This window comes from Apteryx mantelli, chromosome 12 (assembly GCF_036417845.1).
Source record: "Apteryx mantelli isolate bAptMan1 chromosome 12, bAptMan1.hap1, whole genome shotgun sequence".
NCBI lineage: Eukaryota > Metazoa > Chordata > Aves > Apterygiformes > Apterygidae > Apteryx > Apteryx mantelli.
In genome coordinates this window covers 25,745,285-25,769,188 of record NC_089989.1, presented here as the reverse complement: position 1 = coordinate 25,769,188, position 23,904 = coordinate 25,745,285, and the positions used below count along the sequence as shown (strand labels likewise).

Genomic DNA, 23,904 nt, shown 5'->3' with positions numbered 1-23,904 from the left:
TGTAGGGTATTGAATGACCTCCTTCCAAAACTTCAAATGTGGTTTAATATAAGCTTAAAAAATGTGAAATGATCCAAAGCCTCTTAAGACTTAGTAGTTTGTCTCAGTAAACGGCATATGGAAATTTTAATCAGAAACATATGGCTTTTCATAGTTACAATTATCTAACTTTGGCTGGAGTAATTAAAAATTTCCCCAAGTTTTAAGTACAAAAATCAGTCTTTATAGCAAGGAAGATTCAATTATAAGCAAAACAGAGTTACAGCCTTTTACCCTTTATTAGGGCCTACCTCAGTTTGTACTTTATTTATGAAACTAAAGTAACAGGAAATTTGGTGAGTCTTTTTGAATCACTAGGTAAGTCTTGCAAATCAAAGTCTGCTCGTTCAAAGCAAGATTTCATAGGTTAAATCAAAGTACCAGCAAGAAAACAAGCCTAGGTTAGCTCACTTCCCTGCACGTTCCTGGGCACCAAGGGTAGCACGGAGCAGTGTAACATTTGACCTCTGTTGTTAGTATTTATAACCATTCTCATTTATAGCTCCACTGATTGCTGTATTTTTAAGATCTCTACTCAAGCAGAATGTTTACAGCGTTTGTGTACAAGGCCCGCTTGGTTCCTGTTATTGGCTACAACGTGGAAATAATTCAGCTGCTGAACTCGGTGAGCCCTGGAAACAAGACTGAAACAAAGAGACTTCCCTTAGGAGGCTGCAAGTCTCAGGTCATTGGTGATTTGACAGAGAAAGTCCTATTTTTTATGAAAGCTAAGCTCTGTTTTAGCTCTCTTTCTTTGTTTGCCAGAAGAGTGTTTCCATGTTTCTCCTTAGGCTTTTTTTTTTTTTTTTTAAATGCATAGCAGATTTTTGGAATCCAGAATGATTTTGCAATTATGCCAGTTCTGAAATTAAGAGAGAAGTCTATATAAAGAGGGTTATTTTAGAACTACCAAAATGTTATAGAAAATTACATGAGTAGTAAATGATTCAAATTCATTGTGACAGGTGTCTGCTTGTCCTTTAGAAAGCCAATTTATGTGACTCTACCATGTAGAAAGAAGCACTGCTGTACATTTGGTTGAATGACACACTGTCAAAAACTCATACACCATTAGCGAGCCCTTTGTCATTACATTTAACGTTTTTCTACTGATTAGGAAAGCAGTGTCAAAGCTATTTTTTAACCTATTATCCTTATGCTTGTTTAACTGATACGAAAGCATTTCTCCTTTTCCAATATTCTAACCAAAACATACATCTATCAAGCACTTTTTTATACATCACTGAATCTTAATTTCCAAAAGCAAATATGACTAATATTCAGGCTTAGAGAAAAAATATTAGTTGCTGTTATGCTTCTATATTTTACTTAAAGTCTATCTCTAGAGACTGCTGTAAAGCAAATTTGATAACGTATCAGCGATATTGCTGTAGTGAATGAATGTTAATAACAAGTAGCTACCAAAGCATAATACCTCTATGTCTATCAAAAGCTTCAAGCGGATTATTCCTTTTACAGAGTGAGCTATTTAATGAACCTTGATAAAGGGTGTATGTGGTGGAAGGAAAAACAAGGGACTGCAACCTGGGCACCCCCAAAATACAAGCACAAGCTGACGGCAGAGGCCTTGGTAGTACAGATGCAGGCTGAAAACAAGCCTCAAAGCTATAAATCCAAATCCTCAGTTACTCTTAAGAAATACAAGTTTGGGACCGAGCAAAAGTGGTTCTGAGTACAACAAAGAGAACCAAGAGCAAGAATACAACATATGTAAAACATATATAGTAAAACTCAGATATAACAGATTTAGGAATCAATGAAGAAAGAGCAGGTAAGCTGGCTGTACTGGAAATGTATAAAAATATCCTCACCACCATCCCCATGCATGGAGCACCCCAACACTAGGAAGTAGGGGAATAAAGTAACGATGCAGGTAAAGGGTAGCTACCTCTTCACGTGCGTGAAAGAAACCTAAAATCCACTTAAGTACTTATATACAGCCAAGAAAACTAAAGCCAATTTTCAATCACCACCTAAAGAGATTTACAGAGCATAATTCTCATACCCTTGATGTAATTTTAAGATGATCCCAGGAGTCTGAAATTTCAAATGATGTTTAAGGTCATATTCAGTCCTTGAATCAAAGTCAATGGGAATTTTTTGATTAAAGACCACATGATTTCGTCTCAAGGGAATTCTGAACAGGTTGGGAACGACATTTTGTTGAATGAAAAGACAGACCAGAGGAACAAGTGTGGGCCAAGTCTTCCTACTTTAGACTGACTAAAGAACGGTCTATCAAGGCATGGCTCGTATGCCGTCTTCCAAATTGCTTTCATCAGATTTGCATTAACGCTGATACAGACAACAGAACATGCTTTCATATCCTGGACAAAAATACACAAACAGATGGAAAAAGAAGTAATTTGCATCACTGCCCATGGAATAATATGATTTCATTGGTTGTAGACTATAAACTACGCTAATTTGGCCCATAAAATAGTCTTAAAGATGAGATTCTAGTGCATCTCAATCAATTACAGACTTTAGAGGACATTGCTTTGAAGAAATCATAGCCTGTCTCTGTGAAGGCAGCCTGAAAGCACTTTAACTGATGACTAGCACCCACAAAAGCATTAAGGCTCTTTGCTCTTGAAACACTTGACAAGATTTGCCTCCTGATATTTATGGCTCTAATATCTCTAAACACTGTCTCTATAAAACCTGTGCCTGACTTTTTAAAAGCAGGGTTTTATGTCATCCCTTTCACAAATACACAAAGATTAAGTTCTTCTGCCTGTGTCCTTGCTGTTGTGTCAAGCCTATACAGCTGGCTGTGTAGCTCAGAATAAAAGCTCCTTTGATACAGAGCTTAATAGAATTTTAGTTTAAGAGCTGGTGTTCTAATGAATAATTTTTAGAGTCACTGATTTGAGAAATAGTTTACAAGTCTGGGGATGAATGCTGTTTAATTTGACCTTTAGAACAGAAATTTCACTGGGATTTCTATTTAATTGGAAAAAAAAAGAAAAAGTTTTAGAGGTAAACATCTTGTCATTCTCCCAGCCCGTCTCCTCCCATGAAAAATTTCTGCTTGGACCTTATTGCTGTGTGTATTAAGCAAGGTACGGCCTGTGCCGTGACACCGGGGAATCGGTTAGTACTGCGCATGATTTCTGTGCAAGATTATGAACTCTAACTGTGTCTTTACCAACCTGCCAGCTCCATTTTGGATGTCTACAGCTTTATTTTCCCTAACCTCTTCACTGAGCAGAAACTGGCACCATTCTTACAAGATTCAAAAAGCCTCAGACGAAGCTCTGCGGTAGCAGCATTCACAGCTGCAGAAATTTTGCGGCGGTATTTTTCTCTGAAAGCTAAATTAAACGATGCAGTGAGAACAGATGTTCACCTGGAGGACTCGCACGAACTCCTGAGGTCTTCAGTTCAGATCAAACCCCCTCAGCGGCACGTGGCCTGCTACAAGGGCGAACCGCTCCGCCAGGAGAAGGCTGCTCTGACAGCGGTCCCCCAACACAGGCCGGCGATCAGGAAGGGGCGCGGGGCAGGCAGCTGCCCACACGTAGAGCGAGGCGGACATGCTCCTTGCCGGCGGCAGCCCCGGCGCACACGTGCAGGCTGAGGGGGGACGTGCAAACGGGCGGCTCACGTGGTGCAGCCGACACAGCGGTGATCTGGCAAACGGTCACATGCCAGTGGTAGGAAAGGAAGAAGCTGTGCGGTTTTGACGTGCACGTTTGTTCATGTCTCTTCTGTGGCTCCCGAGGAGTTAAGTTTGATACCAGCCTTGAACTTTTTATGTCCTCCTCGTGTCTCCTCTTCAAAGCAAGGACCTCCATTAGCCCTGTGAGTCTGGGGAAGGCCAACCCCCCGAGGACCCCAGCTGGAGGAGCTGCCGAGCGACCCTCCTTACCCCCTAGCAGCTCAACCACGTCCTCTGAAAACATGCTCAGAGACTTCCATTTAAGCATCTGGCCCACTGAAGTCAAGCACCCATTTAAGTCTACAGGAGACGAGGAAAACACGAAGAGCTGGCAAGAAAGCCACAATGAAATCTGGTGCTTGCGAGTCCTCTCCTTCCCTCCAGAGCCCTCCCGTCCTCCTGTCACTCAGGCCCGTGACCTACGTATCATCTTTGACATCTCCATCTGGCTTCTCACATGGAGACTATGTTTAAATCTTGCCAAGTCTTTCTGACTACCATCCATCAAAACCAGATTTATTTGTCTATCCGCACGGCTAAAATTCCTCCTCAGGCTTTTATCTTGCTTCTCAAGCCCTGCAGGAGCTTTACAAGTGCCGCGGGCACGCACAGCTGCCGAAGTCACGGGCCCTCGCCCCGCGGTCCTTCTTCTTTTTCCACACACCCTTCTCCATCACATCAAGCACGAGCTACTTGTCCTCACTTCCATGGTCCCCCATGGCGTGCTATAGCCACAACGCATTACTGTATTGTATTTGAGCCGTTCTTCCAAACAGGCAACCATGCAGCCCCCCTCACTTCTCTGCCTTCCTTCGCGCTTCATCTCACCTGGGAAGAGGAGCTCTTACAAGTACCTGCAACACCCTGCACCGTTTCCTTCCCAAGATCAAACCATTCTTTTCTGTGACGTTACCAAAACCAACAAAAACACCCTCACTGACTTTATGTTCCACTTCATAACAACTGCACGTTTACTATCTTTCTATAAGAAATATTTCAAACGTTCATTTCGAAGCAAATATTTTGCTTGATACAAAATGCTGAGGACTCAGAAAATTTTATTTTATTACTTTAATCTGGAAAATCTGGGCAGACATTTCCCCTTGGGTTGACTTCAACGGAATTATTTCAGTCCCTGATTTTTTGATTTTTTTAGCAATAAAATGCATTATTCTGACCCTTTATTGCAGCACAGATGATTCTGTAACAGCCAGAGAGCAGTAACTCCATCAGCGGCAGGCAATGCTGCACAAACCTCTCTTCCACTTGATAGGCGGTCAATAACATTGCAGATACCGTGAGCTTCTCTACTGGACTATGCAATACCTCACCTTCTTACTTTGTGTAGCTGAATGAATGCAAACACAGATCCCAAATAAGGCAAAATGATGCGACATGCTCACTGAGCTGGAATTTTCAAAGAACAATTTCCCTTTACTTGATGGAAACAAACGAAAAACGCCCCACAGAGATCTTGGTCTTCAGAGGTTATCTGGTGATTCAGCTTGCCTATGAAAATGCAGATTATTATGCTACCCAGCACTATGCAGAGAGAAGATATTTTTTCATTCTGTTCATACCTCACTTCTAATGAATTACAAAATGGTAGTCACGTTCGTTGCAGACAGGCAAACTGACATGAGACAATCTTTGAAGCCCCACAGTCCTTTGCATGCAGCCACTTACTCCCTGTTCTTGCTTTCCAGAAAGAAAATACAAAATAATACAATGAAAAAGCAGCCGCTAAGATAAAATTCATTTACATTGGCCTTGCATCCCATCTTTAGGAACAGTCTGTTACAAAAACACAGGCTGCCTCTAGCCTTCAGGTACAGTCTGTGCTGCACCAGGGAGTCCTGTAACTGCTACTTTCCATACATCTACAAACATCACCATTTTGCACTGATACCAAATCGGATCTATAATCCAAGGATTATAATAATTCCTTCAAAACAGGTAAATAGTATTACTCTGTTTGACAGATGAGGGGAGTCAGAGCCGAAAGGGGAGAAGTTACAAGAAGTCATTCTAATAACTGAGAAAACAATACAGACCTCCTGACTCCGTGTCCTGTTGCTTGTCCACTGGACACAGAAGAATAATGATTACAATATGCTCATGGCTCCTTGGACAGTTCTGAAACTCTAGGATCAGTTTTTGTAAGATTGCTCTGGAAATTTTTTGTCCGCGAAAGAACCAAAGGCCACGGGCTTAGATGTTTTGAAAGATTTGTAATTGGGAAGAACCTGAACCCAAAGAAGCCTTAGTTGAAACCACAGATGTTTACTTGGTTTGAGGTGCATCACACCTCGCGTAGGCAGCAAAGGTTCACAAGCCTGATGTTACTGCTAAGGCTCGTAACGAAGAGAGCAGGCAGAAAGCACTTGTTATGAAACCAATGCCCAGCATTCAGATTTTAAAGACAGAAGGTGGCTCTTGCCCACACGAAATCGTGAGGAGGAACTCTGCACAGGGACTGAGCGCCGCTGCAGCCTGGCTTTTTATGACTCTAACACAGGCAAAGTCTCTATGGGATTCTTAATCGCAATTTCAAGATATTAACGTTGGAAGGAAATATCTTTATAAACTCTAATAATTATCTGTAAGACAACAAGGAAGATTTCTTTCAAATGTACAAGTTTTCAGTTGGTCACATCTCATTTCATCTCTCCAGGAAAGTATCACTCACTCTTCTCACTGAATAACCAGCTTCCCTGAAGGGTCACTGCAATCTTCAAGGTATTGCTTTATATTGCCATCTACGTTTCCAGGCTATTCCATTTATTGTCAAAATAATAATTTAAATTTACAGTTCATTTTCCTCTTTTATTTTTGCATCCTTCTAGCTGACATCAGAATAAACTAACTGAACATCAGTGATTTGCAGAGGTAAGGTTTTACTCAATGAAGATAGCTAGGCTATATTCTGAGGTAATGCCAAAATGAAACTCTAATAACAACTACACAATTATTCACTTGCTACCTACCTTGATTTTGATTTAAGAAAAAGTGCCCAGAAAAATGTTCTGTAAATATATTCACACTCAGAGGATAAATAGTACTGCTAAGGACACATTAATAGCCACAACCAACCTCTTTAATAGACTGTTTTCATTCTCTTTTTTTAGCTTTCAAAGAGTGAGCTAGATTTCAGATGAAGTCCACTGGTTCTCTAATAATCTAGTGGTAAACAGCCAAACGGGCCATGAACTGGAACTAACTTGGTGGTAAATACATGCAAGTTGTAAAGGCTTCAGGACTGAGATAGAGGAGAACAGGAAATTTTGCTGATAAATAGCACAGTACCAGATTCTGCACCAAGCTAAGGGGAAAGCAGGAAAAGAAAGACAAAATCGTGATCTCTCCTTAGACTTACTGTAGGAGCTTTACAGTTTCCTTTATAACCTATGCATTGAGTACATAAAAAGAATGGAAAATGGAGGTATTAAGTTAAACAGTGAAAGGTCAAAATGACTGATCAAGCCTAATATCAAAAGATCTTTAAATGCATAGATACCTATTCTATTTTAAAGTGAAATTGTCCCAAATTCCTGGGATCAGAACCTGAATACTTAGTGTTTCATTCAGAAACATCAGAAAAAATGAGAAATCTTTCTTTTTATTTCATTCCTGTCTCAACCTGAGTTTTTCATAACACCTTGCCATAATTTAGCACAAAGATAATTTACTCAAGACTGGAAAGAGATTTCACTAACAGCACAGCTTTGCAAGCAACCCTTCAAGCCACCGGGATCAGCTCAGTGCAAGGAAGCGTTCAGCTGAAGCAAGCAACACGAGCCCAGTTCAGAGCCTACTGGAGCCACCGGCTGTACTTCTGTACGTTTTAATACACACAAAATATGGGTGGGACCTTACATTCATCAACAGTTATCAAATATACATGGTAAACTCCATATGACAGCAAAGAAAAGGATACTAGCAACATCCAAACTGCACCCTGACTCATTTACCCTACGCAGCTATTAAAGGCCATGCACCCTCGCTTCTGCTCTCTTTCACTTCCTTACGTGATTTTACTCCCCTCGCTTTACAAAGTTCAGTACAATCAGGATGCCGAGCCGGCTGCAGAACTTCTATCTATGCACAGAAGAACCCTGAAGCTTAAACTCTGCGTGAGGTAGAGCCTCTGATTTGATTTCCCCTTGCACAGGAGCAACAAGCCGGGCACCTCCTTTGCCTAAGCAGACGATGCAGATGAACAGACGCAGGCAGCCGTGCTGCACGGGCACACGAGCCTCGTACGGGAGCCTGCAACGCCGCCCCTTCCCAGCTGCTCCCAGGTTTCGGGAGAGCCATCGGCAGAGCCGGCACTTCAGAGGTTAAGCATTGCTACGTCTGCTTTAAACAGGTTATTCTGCTGGCGGGCAGCGTTTTCATTCCAGGCACTGTTTGGCAGGAACGTGCTTGGCACGCAGGTGGGCAGCTCGCTTCGCAGGCCATTATCTCCCCAGAGAGGCCACGGGGCTGGTGACAACCGGGTAATTGGTTCCCGGATTTCACACGACACAAAATACCTCTCGAAGACTCCACAAGCCATTGCATTTCTTATTAATTGTCATCGCAGCCTCTCTCAATCACATCTTAATTGTAGTCTCGGTTCTTCTAAATCTAACTTCAGGCAGGTGACTTGTTCAGATACTTTTATTACCCTCTTGTGGCTTAGATTAAAAAAAGCAAAAAGTTTTCCAGAGCTTCTGTCGTACTGGTTGCAATAACGGTGGCTATTTTTAATTAAAGGAAAGGTGACCAGTTAACCTATGCACACCAAGGTTAAGGAGCGTGTCACCTCCTTCGATTTTTGGAGCTGTCCTCCGTCCCACAGCTTCCTCTCACCCTTTTCAAGTACAATTCATTTGCCAAAGAGATCAAGCTGGAGACGGGCAGTCCCTGGACTAGGTGCTGCCTGTTGGAGGCAATTTCCCGGGATCGTTGCATGGGAAAGCAACCACGCAAGAGAGCAGCACGCCCACGCCATGCCTGCCTCCGCCCCTCACCAAACGCTCTCCTGCAGCCCAGCAGAAAGGCAGTTATGGCCAAATTTTCTGAGCAGCTATGTAATTTGAGGTGCTTCTACATTTGCATGCTACGTGGGGGCCCAAGGGTTGCTTGGTTAGCTGCACTGGAGCTGTCTACAGCTGTGTTTAGCTCTTAAAGATCCAGCCCCTACGTATACAAAAAGAATATATTGCCATTACCTGCTATCACTTATTTTGCATGTTAAAGGTAAAATTAATAAATATTGAAAGAGACAGAACGGGAATACTGTCCGTGCACTATTGTTAACTCAATTTTTAAATTCAAAAGAAATAGTTCAGCTCCGAGTGACCCGCAGCCTCAGCTCACTGCAGCGTGACGTACGGGACGCCGGCGGTGGCCATCCCGCCGGGCAGGGAGCCGCCTCTGCCGAAGGCGTCGCGCCGCCCTGGGCGCTGCCCTCCTCTTTCAACAGCAGCGATCCTGCGTGACAGAAATTGAAACACATCTCCTAAATATTGGTGCAGACTCGCAAGATTACTAGCTGTTGGGGGGGGGGTGCTGATTATTTACAAATAGCCTGCCACTGTTTTAAGTAATAATCTATACATCTTATTTATAACCCTTGGGTGGAAACACACTGGATATAAATCCTATGTCTCTGTTCTTTACAAGTTAAGGGCCCTTCCATCACAGATTAAAGTAGGTTATAAATCTATCCTCTGTTACATACTCCCCATTGGTCCTGTTCCTCAAAAAAAAAAAAAAGAAAAAGAAAAAGGCTGCACGTGGCTTAACCTAGTTTCGCAGCCATGAGAGATTGTGTGGCGAAGGTTGTGAACTGATTCCTGAGCAATGACGACTGCACTTTGCACAGCTGGCTGAAGATTTTTAGCAAAGAGGAGAAACATCTGGAAATACCTGCAAGTATAAAAATTCAAATAAATTTGCTTGCTCCCTTATTAAAGAACATACCGCACATCACATCAAACCCAATTCCTGTGAGACCAAACAGCATGAGCATCTGATTTTGGATAGGACCTTTGGGCCCTCCACTGATAGAAATAGTATTTTTCTTTTAAAGGACCCTGGAGGCGGAAACAGGGACTCTGTTTACATGCACATAGGAAAATTTCCAAATTGGGCATAACTAGCCCCAACTCTCACAGCCTAGACAACAGTGACACTGTGACTTTGCAGAAGCGCGGACACCACAAACAGCTTTTGCCTCTACTCTTCCGAGCTGTGACTTGACAGCTTCATTGGCAGAAGGGTGCATGGAAGAAAACGGGGCGGCTGGCATGTCGCGGCCCCTTCGGTGCGACCGGAGGAAGACCAGAGCGAGGTGGTCAAGCAAGTTCAGCAACGTCTCTGTGCCACATCTGCAGGGCTTCGGGAGCTACGGAGCAACCCTCCCTTTAGGAAGGATGAAAAGTTTAGGGAATCGCTCTTAGCAGAGACTCTGTAGGAAAATGGATTCATTTATAGGACATAAAATTTAGAAGAAGCATCTGGTGTATCCGGGAAATTTTATCGTGGTTTTTTTATAGTCTTCCTGGAAACTGAAACATGAAGGTCACCCAAGAAATCGCAGACACAAGCCCTGCGCGGCGCTGTACCGTTGGCGCTGGGCACCCGGCCCTGTGCCCCACAGCAAAACCTCACGTCTCACTGGGGCGCAGAAGGGGTCCAGTGAACTTTAAAGGAAAAAGATGGGGCAGCAGAAGAAATTTTGGGGTGCGTAGGGGAAAGCAGGCCACATTAAGAAAGCCACTTCCTTTAGATGAGCCTAGACTCTAAGAAAACGAATTTATTTAAGGCAGATTCATGGGTCCTGGGTATAGGCAAACCCCAGCTGTTAGCGGGGTGGGGGCAATCTCCGAGTTGTGAGCTCCTGAGTGGGAGGCAGCGCCCCAAAGAAAGTGCCGGGAAAAAGTGAATAAACCTACGGGAAGATCTGCAGATTTGAAGCCAAGGCTGCAAAAAAGCGCAAGGGATGCTAGAGCAAGAAGTACCCTCCAAGTGCGGTACGTCAGCACGGGGGTGAACGTCAGCCCGGGAGCAGAGGCCCGCGGGCAGCACGCCGCAGGGCTGGCGGGGTCCGCGGGGGCTCTCGCACGCCGGCGCCAAGCGCTGAACCCCAGTTTTAGTGCAGGGCAAAGGGGACGCGGAGAAGCTCTCAGCCCTGAAACAGCCAGATGCAATCTGAGTCTTGGTAGGGAGAAAAGACCAAACCCTGAGTCTCCTAATTTCTGAGAGTGGTTTTTTTTTTCCTTCATCTTTTCTCAACACTCAGACACTAGTAATCACTGTGGAAATGATTTAATTTGTGTCCCAAATGCTTCATTCAGCTTAAGAAAACTGCATCAATTCATTGATCAATCAATGCGATTGTTGGTGCATTTGTTTGTTTAGTCGAGAAAATGCAGATACTTTGGTGGTTTTCTGAAAATGTTTTCATTATTAATTGTTCTTGAAAGAATTACTTCACTGATCATTTAATCTTCAAAAAGAAAATGAATGCACTTCAGGGCAATCAGAGGTACAACAGTAAGGAATTTGAGCAGCAATTATAATTTGTTTCTTAGCAACTAATAGCAAAAATTACGGGATTTGCTCTGGTACAAGATACAGCAGGAATCACTCTAGCAATGGGAATATCGAAAAAAACCCTTTTCAGTATAATGTTGGGAGTAATTTTCTTTTTCTACCATCACAGTGAAATTATTCTGGGATGGTAGGTCAAAGCCCCAAAGTATTCTCATTACAAGGACATTATTATTGTATTTTCTGCTGCCATTTGCACTGCACAGTGCTGAGTCCTATCTGCTAATTCATGCATAACAATTATTTTCACAGAAACATTTCCGTAAAACAAATTCCTTTAATAGTGTGGGGAAAAACAGTTTGCCGAAACAATAGTTTGATTCCCTGCAGTTAAAAATATGTCCATGGTTGGGGGGAAAAAAAAAAAAAAGGGAAAGGGAAAAAAAAAAGAAAAAAGTTAACATTTCTATAAATGATATGAACAATTCAACAGCAAATTTAAAAAGGTGGCTGTGCGGATGCTGCCCTGTATCACCAGCTCAGGCAAGACTGCCTGCAAACCCTGCCCTCCAGGCAGTTTAATCTTCAAACACGGGAAAACAGCTGGAGCTGAATTTTGCACGCAGACCGGGGCTTCCCGCGCGACCGGACCGGGCTGGCGGCGGGAGGAGGAGGAGGCCTTTCCCCTTTCGTTTCCTTTCATCTTGGCTCCCGGCGCCCCCGGGCTTCCGCGGGAAACCGCTAAGCCTGTTTCCTGCTGCTGCTCCTGCAGCATCTTCTGGCAACCGCTGCCTTTGGTCTGAGCGTCCCCTCTCATTCCTGTTCTCAGAAACGCTGCCTCAAGCCCCCTGCATATTGCAAGATCATTTTGCCAACTGCAGAAAATACCTATAGCATTAGGATGGAGCCGTTAAATTACAGAGTCCAAGGAAACTCCAGGACAGTGATTTCTTTCAAATAAAACCTCAGATTGTGACTGACATTTAAAACACAAAGTCTTATCAAACACAGATTTCCAAAAATTGTGTCTCCTGCTGCCTGTGAAGAAAAGACTTTCAGAAAACACAGTTTTACAATACATTTTCAGCCAAGCCTAGGAAGAGCTTCTGTTTGGGGAGCACAATGATAAATATTCTAACATACCCAGAAACGATCTTCAGATGCGTATTTGATACCTGCATCTACAACTTTTTAGTCTGTGCCCACAACCAGGTGACAAATAGTACGAATACGCCCATTGGTACTCAAAGTTCAATTGCTGGCACAAGTGTCACTGGCACAGACTGCATCCACCAAAGGGAGAATAACTGGCTGGAAAAACATCATTACATGCGAGACTCAGGGCTGAAAAGCTAAACGAACAGCAAACCAACAGACTGGTAAAACAGAATCACAGACTAAACAATAAGAAACTATTTACCTATATATGTAAAAATATTTATGCGTAATTTACTGTTAAACTTGTACCTAAAAAAATAGGTCTGGCCAGGGACTGCAGAACAGGTCTGCAAGTCCATCCCTCTTCCAAAGGATGCGAAAGACCTGTTCCTGGGGACAAGGAGATCTGGAGGCTTGCACCAAAACGAGATCAAAATCACACCAGGTCACAGCTGCAAACTTTTAGGAGGTTAAAAAGGAAAAAAAGAGAAAAATAGCCCCCCCCACAAACCACAGACTTGTGATCCCCAGCCCCACAGCAGAGTGCTGCGTCACGTCAGAAGAGCTACGACTGCCCGTTGCCTTAACTAAAGCGCAAGTCTAGATGCTCTCCCGACTCATCCCAACACCTTCCCCACTGGGATGCTCCACAACCCTTCGGACATCCCTGCTCATTCAGTTCACACCTCTGCTGGCCGCTGTCTCCCTCCCCAGCCGTCACCCTGCAGCGGCGGCAGGAGAAGAGCTGCCAAGGGGCCGGACTGCCCGAGCAGGGCGTGTGACGGGGCGCGCTCCTGTCCGCCAGGCTCTGTCCCCAGCTCCAAGTGATGCCCCAGGCTCCCTGCCTCTTCGCGCCCAGGTCTCCTGAGCCAAGGCCAAGGGGCCGGCGTGCAACGGCGCGATTCGTACCACCCGAACCAGAGCGGCCGCCACAGAAGAGCCACCTCATGTTCCACAGCGTGAGTCGAGTGAAGGGTGAAGATAAGATGTTGGGCTTGGCATGACCCAGACTAAGCACAGCAAACTGACCTGAACATTGAAATCGCGTTCTAAGATTCATTTTAAAAAAAGACTACATTATAATGGCATCATTATTTTGTTCATTCAGGGACCAGCAAGCACTCAAAAGATGTAAAGCCCAGGCTAAGATGGGAAATGAAGACACTTAGTATTCACAATCTCTGCAACGGGAAGCGGGGGGTTACTCCAGCGCTACCCCCTTCCACCACTTCTAACTGGAGCCCTGGTTTGAGCACGAGGTGTCCTCGCTGAGTACTGTAAGAAGGGAAGTCTCCCAATTCTACCTATTTGTCCTTATAAAATACTCCACTTTTACTTTCTTTTCGCTGCTCCCCTGACCTGTTCTCAAACAGAGACCATCCTTTATGAACTGATTCTTACGCTCAGCACGTATGGCCCTATACGTTAGACCTTGTCACCTATTACTTTTTAGCCAACTTTAATTAAATTTTCAAAGGCAAGAAATCTATCTCCGCTTCTGAAGACGCTACTCAACAGCCCGGCGCAAGGCGCTGTCGGGAAGTTTGTCCCAGCGCCCGGCCCGCGGCCCCCCAGCCTGCTCCTCTGCCTGCCGGTCCCGCTCGCTGCGCCCCGGGGGGCTGCGGGCCCCGGGAGCCCGACGCACGTGCCTGGCAGACCGGCAGTGCACGCGCAGCCTGCTCCCGCAGCCCTACTCCACTGCCCTGCAGTTTTCCTTTCCTTCCTTTGTACAAACCACATCACAGCAGAGATCACCGGTCCCAAAAACGCAGTACATCCTCCCGGCGAAATAAACTCCTCTTCTGGATCTGCTCCATAATCCTTCTCTTTTAAAGCATGCTCAACAGCAAAACAAAACTTCACTTTTCCTGTCTGTTCGCATCCGGAGCATTTGTGGCCGTGTGGGTTCCCTGTTGCCAGGCACTGCTGGCAGCACAGGTCTCTCCTGGCACCGCGCTATTAACCACGTGTTAGTTTTGGACTCTCGTTATTCCCATTGCACCAGGTTTTCTGATGGCAATTCGTTCCCACCCGACACCACTCTTGCTTTTCTGCAGAGCGCGTTTCCCCTGCACCGCCACGAGCTCGGCTGCCCCCCGCCGCCCGGCCCCTGACCTGCCAGGCGCTCGCGGGACAGGAATGACGAATGCGCACCGCGTCTGCGCAAGCTAACGCGCACAAACACCTCCCTATGAAAAGCCGCAAGTCTTTCTCCATTGCTTGGCCACAGCTTGCAAGCACATTTCGGAGGTGAACTGTAAATCTCAACTGCAGCACCAAAAAGGGCTCTGCGGGTGAAGGTAACCCATACCGAGCTCCGCGTGCCGATGCTGGGCCACGACCGGTGCCAAAGCCACCGAGGCTCCCGGCCGCACGCCTGGCACTGGGGCGCAGGTACGCCGTTTCCTCTCGAGGAGCGTAGCTCTTACTCCTTCAGAGTCTGGGAGCATTTTGATAGGAGCTGCAGAGGAGCTGTTTTGGTTTAAATGGGTGGTCCTCAGCCTAACCGGCATCATGGGATGACTTTTTTTTTTTTTTTAAAAACCATCATGCTTGGGTTAAAAAAAAGAAAAAAAAAGTAAACTTAAAATGCTACTTCAAAAGCCCCATAGATCTGTGAGTCTTCTGGATGCTTCTGTAAACATGTTTTCTTTCCTTTTCTTGTTTTTTATGCCTTGGTAGGCAGAGAGCTCCTCTAAGGGATGGCACCGATACAGCCTCAAATAGGGGCCAGACAAGATGAATTCTCAATGTCTTTCCCAATCTCCTCTATTCTGTGATTTTATGTTTATGGAGATGTGGGTGTAAGTGCAACTTTCAGCACCTACGTGCACTAACATTCCATTTTATAAATTATTTTAGCGTCAGTAGAAGCAATTTGGCAAGGACATCCGTTAAGGAGCGCTCTGTTCCCGGTGAATCTTATTCTGCTGGCAGCGCACGGCCCCGCCACGAGACGAACCGCCTCCCTCCGTTGCGGGGGGCTCGCCGGAGAAAACGGGAGCTGAGCAAGCTGGATAACTTGCAAAGTCATCGCTTCCTGATAGGTAAGGCCCAACTCTGGTGCCACTAAAAATCAATAGAAGTTTTATCTTTGACTTGAGCGGAAGCAGGAGCCGGGCCATAGTAAATAGGTTTAAGCATATGTCTGAACGGGCAGGTACAGCTATAAAGCGCAGCCTGGGAGCTGCGCCTCTCCCCGGCCATAACTTCCTATTGATTCCAGTGTTATTTCTGAACAGAAACCACTGCTCAGCAAATGAAATTGTCAGGCTAAGCCTCATTCCCCCCAAACAAAGCCCACGTAATTTAATCTAGTTCTACTGTGTTTTCATACATCATTTTGGAAAGCCATAATTAGAACCCATACTCAGGGTTTAAGGCTTTTTTATTTTCTGAGCGTCTGTACCGGTACAAGCACAGGGTTCAGAGGATCATTAATCCATATTCTATTACCGTGGCAGAGCAGATTCCTCACTTTCTGAAAACAGGTTCAATTTCAGAGACAACTGGCATTGCAAAAAGAAAAAAAAAAAAAAGAAGAAAATCTGAATGTTAATGATGTATCACAAAGCACATATTGGAGGAAAATATTAGCACTTCTATCATAATGAGTTTGTAACCTAAATACATATTTCAGGGATTAAATTTGCTGACCCTCTCTGACCTCCACAGGAGGTTGAATGGCTACATCACAGTTTAATCTTCAGTGAAACACTAGAGAAGAATAATACAGCCCTTCAAGAGAGAGCGAACATATTTTAATGATGCCCCAGGGTTCAGAATTTAACCCTTGAGAAAAAAAACCTCAAAAAAGCAGACATCAGTCTCCAAAGAACAGGCAATAACTTTCTTCAGAAACAAAAAGGAGACAGTAAAGAAATCACACAACACAGATCAGTCTGAAAGATAAAGGGTTGCTCACACAGGGGGGAAGCGGGTGCAGGTACCGAGCAGGAAACCGAGACGGTGCTGCCTCCGCAACCAAACGCCCTCCTGCAGCTCAGTCGCAACACGCGACGCAGCTGCGCTCCGAGCCCGCAGCCGGGGGCCGGCAGGGATTGCACGGCCAACGCCAGCAACGTTCCCGACTTCTCAGTGCCTGACAAAGGGGGTAAATCCAGGGAAAATGACTCGAAAAAGGGAAACAACCCAGAGAGAGGAGCTGAGGGCAGACAGGCTTAACTGCGACCTGCGAATGGCCGGCAGGGCTCATTCCCGGCAGTACTTTAGGTTACTCGCACACAACCTACTCAAAACTGATAACACTGGGAATAAAAACACTTACAGGCAAGTAATTATATTACATAGTGCTACTACATCCAGATGTCTCGGACATAAAGGTTGAAAACAAGCATTACTAGTACAGATACACATTTTTATTGGTTCTTAGAGGCAAAGCTTTTGTAATAAACTTAAACCAGTCTGTGTTTTTCATCACTGAGCTAATTCAGGTTGCAATCCCTCTGACTATACAACTCCCAATGACTTACTCTTTTGTGGAAGCACGGAGCCTAGCCTGATAAATGCTAATGCCTTTTCATTTATCCTCATGTTTCTAATCTGATTATGCAGTTTTACTAATCTAAAGTTTAATAACCTAAAATAAAAAATTTATTCTATTCATCATTATTTTAACTGAAAAAACCCCCAAACTTTGTTTTTGAATTCAGTCCTCCTAATGAAGAATCAGTTAAACCAAACTTTTATTTGGTCAACTACAAAACTTGCAAGATTATTGGCAGATATATTAAGATAGAAAAATTAATCAGAATGTAATAAACATCCTGTATTTGAAGCAAAGATGAAATTTGAAATTTGGCTATTGGCTTCTTACTTTTTACATAGAATTCTCTGTGTTTGCAGGCTACTGGCTAATTAATGCATAATGATTTAAACACGCAAAGAAGTTGAATTATTTCCACTCAGGTAGTCAGTGGCAACTGAATTCACCAGCATTAGCATTTTCTCTTCTACTTTTATATCTGAATTTTTAAGTTAGCTACCAGTGCCTAGGTAGCTGGAATCTGGCTGGTATCAAGCCTGTCCTTAAACGACTGACTTTTGTAAATAGTTTGACCATAGCAAAAGCAGTGTTGAAGTGCTTAGCGCTGAATAATGATGCTTCAAAGGCTTAGCCTGATAGATAGCAGAAGGCCATGATTTGTAAGATTGGGCCTGCTGTGATACAGGTGATCTTCAGAGAAGCAGAATAAAGCAGTATTTATGAAGCAATCACCTTGACATACTGAAATCTGGAGTTATTAGATGGGTCTTGAGGAAGCTGTTCATTACCCATCTACAGTGAAAATGCATCTTCAGTCATGGAAAAACACAAGCAGGTCATAAGCAAACTGATAATATATTGTAAACTACTCAGGGAGACGGAGGACTTGACTTCACTCACGGTAATATTTCTCATTACAAATCACCTTCCTGCACTGTCTGAACCTGGCATTTATTGGCATCTTTACCTTTTTATTTTTGTAGCTGGAGCACATCAGCTCTTCTTACCAGTCAGTCAGAAACATTTTTCATTAAACTCTGTAGAAAGCCTAGCTGCCTATTTACCGGTAGCTTGTACATGTTTAGGAGCTATGTTCCCTGAACCCTTGTACATGAGTGCAAAGGCATTTCACAGCACATCCTGCTGTAATTACTAAACTACTACATATGCCCTCCCGGGATAACACCACGGAGAAGTCACAGATACCATGGACAAACAAGCCTGTGTATCTATTCTGTACCTTCACCTTTGCAGCTACCTATCAAGAGAGAGCACTTATGGCCCTGGGTTATCATTTGTCCATTCTCACAGACCCTATCCTGTACTCCAAAACAGCTTTTCCCGATTTCATGTAGTGCTGATTCACACCCACAACTATGTATTTTGTTCTTATCTTATCAAGAAGCTGTAACTCTGAATTTAATCTAAAATGAGTATGAAGCTGCTACTAATTTCCCTTTTACACATGGAGTTACAAAATGCCATCCATACCTGAAAATACTTCTACCTAAGTACTGAAACTTAGGACTTATGAAAACTGTCACTGTGAATTTGCTCATTATAGACAGTATGTTCCTTCAAACGTTTTGAAGCCTTAATTCTCAAAGGAAGGGAAAAATCAATGGCGAGATCCTATTTGCCGGGTACTTTTCCCAGGAGGTCTCTTTCTCAAGAAAGAGACATATTTGCACTGCATGCTCCATATCATTTTAGCTAAATAATCACAAAGCAAGACATCTTTTCCTCATTCAAATCTACCCTCTAAATCAAGATGTTTTCTCAACTCCATGAACAGCTCAGAGAATAATATGTAGCAAATTAGAATAGTTTTCTAATTGCTCTTACGTTGCATTGCTCTTACAGCTTTTCTGGTACGCTGCAGGAACTGAGGTGGAGATGCAGTTGTTACTACTTACAAGCAAACTGAAGCTTTGCTTCTCTGCTAACAATTGTTCCAAACGGGTTTGTTGCTACACATTGGTACGTTCCAGGATCTTGGGTTTTATTGGGGTTATTGATCAACAGGTTGCCTTCCACCACACTGTAGCGGTAATCCATACCGATATCAATACCGGTTCCATTTAACTTCCACCTATAGCACAAAACACCAAAGTTAAATTCTGCTAATATTAATGGATACTCTCATATATTTGAAAACACAACACGTAGCAAATTAAAAAAAAAAAAATCTAAAGCACCTTTGACTTCTTATTCATAAAACCAGCATGAAAATGCATGTTTCCTGCACAGGATTGAAATATTCTATTATTTCACTGAAAAAGCAATATCCTTGACATATATTTCAGTCTCTGATATGATTAATGCTTGTATTGTTGTTGCTAGTGCCGTTGCTCTTTGGAATTAATCATTTTGCAAGGGGAAGTCCCAGAAACAGAATCTTTAAACCACTCAAGTCCACAGTGGTTTCTTTTTCTCCCCTGCCTTAGCTGGCTGATTTGTTTTTAAATTTAAGGAAATCACTCACAGCAGATGTTTTCATAAACTGGAGCACTGAGAATTTCTAACACCACATTGCCCCAATTACAGCAACTGTTATCCCTATCAGCCCTTGACGGAGCATGCAAGGGAGCTGCAGCCTCAGATCAGTTCCCTTTTTCAGAAAGTACAGAGAAAAAATTTGAATATGTTTGCATGAGTGAATGAATCAACACAGCCTATTGCGTTAAATAGCAGTGTCAGAAGACAGCAAGAGGGTTGAGGTCTTATGACTCTAATCGGTTTCAACGTGGCATTTACTTTGGTGAACAAAATAAGAACAGCAGAGAAGAAAAAAAAATCAGTTTAAATATTTACATCAGCTAGAATGGATGTCTGCAACAGCAGCAGCAGCACCACAACAGTATAGTATCTTTTTTCCAAGGATCTCAAAGCAGTTTATAAAGCTGAAAACAATCAAGATCTTTGTCCAAATTTAAGGAAAAGGGAGCGCTTAGGAGGAGGGTTTTCCAAGTGTGAGGACAGAGCCTACTCTGTGTTGTTACCATGCCTGCACGTGGAAAAAGCACCCACAGACACATGGAGAAAGGGACACTTCCGCGTGAAGTAACCTATGCGCAAGCCTCGCTGCGGGTGGCACTGATGGGTGCTCTACCAATATTAGGGTAGCACTGCAGTTTTAAATATAACCAAAAACCAAGGAGGCCAAAATGGTATGTGCTGATAACTTAATACTCACCCTGAAGTAGGTCTATGCCTTGCCAACCCTTTTCTGCTCAACATGCAGCTCATGTACAGCCTCTCCACTTTGAGAGGGGAACTAATTACGGGCTGTACTTGCCTTTCCTTCCTCCGCTTTCTATCCAGTGAGATCAACGGAGTTACAGAGCGATGGGAGGAAAACACCAGGGAGTAAATAAATACACCTCCAAGACTATTTATAGTCCACTCATAACCTTTTTGAGCTCATGTCAAAATTCTGTAGGAGCGCTGCAATACATGGTGGTCTCACCATGCCTTTTTTTCGGTATCAGCGCCGTGCAAGGCGCCAGTGGTATCACTGATTTATAGTATGGCAAGTATGCAGGCAAAAGGGGTCTTGCGGGATACTGCCGCAGTGCAGAGATCACACTAAAGAACAGTTAAACAGTTAACAAACCCAATAGTTGGTTTGGGATTTCCTTTGACTTCGCAGTTCAACTTCACTTTCTTTTCCTCAGAATCCAAGGGAAAGATCACACTGTTCGGCTCCTGAAGGAAAACTGGCCCATGCAGGGTGTTGTCATCTGTGGTAAAGAGAAGAAAAACATAATAGATACTTGATGGAATCCCCATATATTAGTTGTAAAAGTTTAAAAGAAAGAGGCTGTATATTATTCATCCTAGAAAAGATGTGATAACTGCACTTTTCTTTAAAAAGCCAGCTCTTTTTCCAAAAGCCATTGAACCTTGTGGGCTCAACATTCACTAAAATATTTGTTCACTAAATAGAGCACGGATTTAAATTTTACATAAAGTTCAAATGAATGGGAGCAGGCATGACCCTGCTTAGTTTCACCTTCAAAAATTGAAATATTATCTCTGTAAATTAAAAAGCCATTATTAAACACAACGATGCAATAACATGAGCTGGAAGTCCACTGGCATTTACAGCTCCTGAGAAACTCCTCCACTACCCCGGCCCTGCCATCCATCAATGAACTGAAACCCTTTTACAGCCACGAGCCCTAATGGAGTATCAGCATTTCAAAGGAACACCTGGTCACGCACCGCTGTCAGCGGTTTTACACCCTCCCGCCTTGTAGCAAGGGCTGGTTCTGCTCATCTTTGGCTTGCACCATATCAAGAACACAGCTGCTGCTTTACATGACGTCATTTTTTGTATTACTCTGGTCACCTATTATAGTATTACCATGACTGTAAACAATAACAAAATTTGTAACCGCCACAACAGCAGGCTCTGTAGCTGGCAATAGCAAATATCCTTGGTTTTCAGAGAAGCAGCTGGGTACCCGACACGCGAGGCTCCCTCGTTGCGGCTGGGGCCCTGCGACGGACCCCGGCAGCCAGCCCCCGCAGCCACCCCACACAGCATGCGCCGTCTGCCAGAATTCAAGGGTGGAGATTATTTATAGGAGCCTTCCCTGTACTGACTTTTATTCTTTATTTTTATTCTTTATTTTTAAAGATACATTTATACCCTTTGTGCTATTAACTCTTTCATCTCTTCTCATCTCTGCTACTTAATCCTTTTCAAACTTTATTTTATCAATTTGTCCTTTATTATGCCTGGGACTAAAGGTCAGCATTGCTTAATGAAACAGGTAGATTAGTTTAATGAAAATAACAGTAATAAAAAACGATCAAAACTTTATGCAAAACTTTGGAAAGACTTAAAAAAAATTCAAGTTAATTTCTCATCTCCTGCCACCTTAGGCATCTCTCTGAGACTGAAACTAGCACAGAGGCAGCAGAATCTAAATTGAGAGAGGAAGCCTAAGTAGGGGTGTTTCTGACCCCTGTGACACTAGAAAGCATAAAAACCTCACCAAAACCCCTCTGTTGTAAGAGTCCCAAGTCAAATTTTTTCCCAGACCTAAAAACATATTGATCAAGCAACTGAAATGCATTCACCTATTTGCACTCGTTTCCTAGACATGGCATCATACAGAGCAGAATAAGTGTCCCGTAGGACACCGCTCGCTGGCCCTGAGCACGCTTCAAAGACCATCAGAGAGCACGGCCAAAACCAAATTCCAAAGCTACAAATTACGATTAACGTTGCAACACAGATGGGAAGCTCCCAGACGAACAGTGATCCAGTCTAATGCAAATCGGAGTTTCGTAAACGTCCGTGGTGCGTCCCGGCGGCCGAGGCCACGCGTGCCCAGCGGCACAGCTCGGTGAAGCAGCGCGCCCAACGCCCGGCGGCCGAGGCCATGCGTGCCCGGCGGCACGGCTCGGCGAAGCACGGTGCGAGGCAGCGTCGGCAGAGACGGTCCTGCGCCACTGCTTTCCTGCGTCTCCCAGCTTGCAATTAGAGCGCGGTATTCCATGAAACACGTCAATATTGCTCCTCGCGCTCATAAATTGTTACAACATAAATTCACTATTTTCCATCATGTCTGTATTTGACAATTTTGTCTTCGTGGTAACTGCTCAGAACATGAAGGAAACTAACTTCTCGTCCCTGAAGGGATCAGCTACCTGCGCCCTCACCTCCGCCGAGGCGCTTTGCTCTCGGGTAGCCTCGCTTGGGCTCCCGCAGCATGTCCTGACGGGCCGGGAGGCCGCCCAGGGCAGAGGCGGCGAGAGGAGAAAGAGTAAATAAAGCAAAGACAGAATAAAGGACGACTGGTAAGGACAAAAAAACAAAACACAAAGCAAAACACAGAAGAGGAGAAGATGCATCTTCCTGACTGAAGGAGGGCAGGCGCGAACGCGAGCAGCCGTCGTCCCCGCCGGACGCTAGGGAAATCAGCTGGATTGATCAGGAGGCAGAACAAGAGCTCTGTGCTCCAGGGAGGAAGCTCTGCCTTTCCCACCGAACGGTTTCAGAGAGACCCTGCCGGGGAGATTACACCGGCCTAGCCTCCGTCGCATCCCCTCCCTCGGCACGACGAGCGCACTAAGCGCACCGGCCTATCGCTTGTGTTTACCTTTATTTCTAATTATATGTTAATGGTATCTGACCATGACTCATCTATTACTCAAAACACGTTTCACATAATCTCTAGCTTTAAATTATACCTGGGTGCAACTTACTGATGCTGGCAGGAAAATATAATAATAATAATAGTAACAAGCATAAAACATACAGGGCTGGACTGGGATCTCTCTCCTGACTTGCTCCTCAGCCCCTGAGCTGCTTTACTCCTTGCACAGCTGTACTGTTCATCCACTGCACGAAAACATTACAGTCTGGACCATAAACATTACAGCTCCTCGTACTACATTAAAGGGTTTGAAAACAAAAGAATCGAGATGCATTTTAACTCATCCAGTTTTCTAACTGCGAAGTACAGAAGCTGGCCCTGGCGCTCCTTGCCCGGGGCACCCGTCCCCGCAGGACCAGCCGTTCCCCCGCGGCACGGCACGGTGCCGTCGCACCAGACGCCCGGTTTCGAGGTGCAATCGCACCGGTCCGCGCAGCGCCCGCGGATGCTGGCCGGGAGTTACATCTGGAGAAACCAGCCGTACAACCGGTCTGCACCATCACCCGGCGAGGCACAACCTAGGGAACTGGTGCGACACAGAAGGAAGTAGAAATAGTCACAAAGAGGTGAAAAGACGAACTCAACTGATTCGCCCAAACTAAAATCTCATGCAACAGAAGCTCGGGCAAGGTCACCAAATGAAACTAACTGCTCTGCGCATATCACACCTGCTGCCGACACTGGTTAACATTCAGCTTTTAAACGGCAAAAAGCGCTTGCCTTTTCTATTAGTCAACAAGAAAAAAAGCACTGCTAAGGCTACTCCTTAGCTTTCAAGCAAGTGGCATTAGTTAAGGCAG

General features: G+C 44.3%; 1 protein-coding gene across 1 annotated transcript in view; it reads right to left on the bottom strand.

Moving 5' to 3' along the window:
* Positions 1-23,904, bottom strand: part of LOC106497361 (contactin-4) — a 344,686-nt gene that overhangs the window by 127,190 nt on the left and 193,592 nt on the right. Inside the window, exons 4-5 of the mRNA XM_013958278.2 lie at positions 20,548-20,674; positions 18,848-19,023 (exon numbers count right to left, since the gene is read on the bottom strand). Of these exons, the coding sequence (XP_013813732.1) occupies positions 18,848-19,023; positions 20,548-20,674 (303 nt within the window). The remainder of the gene's footprint in view (positions 1-18,847; positions 19,024-20,547; positions 20,675-23,904) is intronic.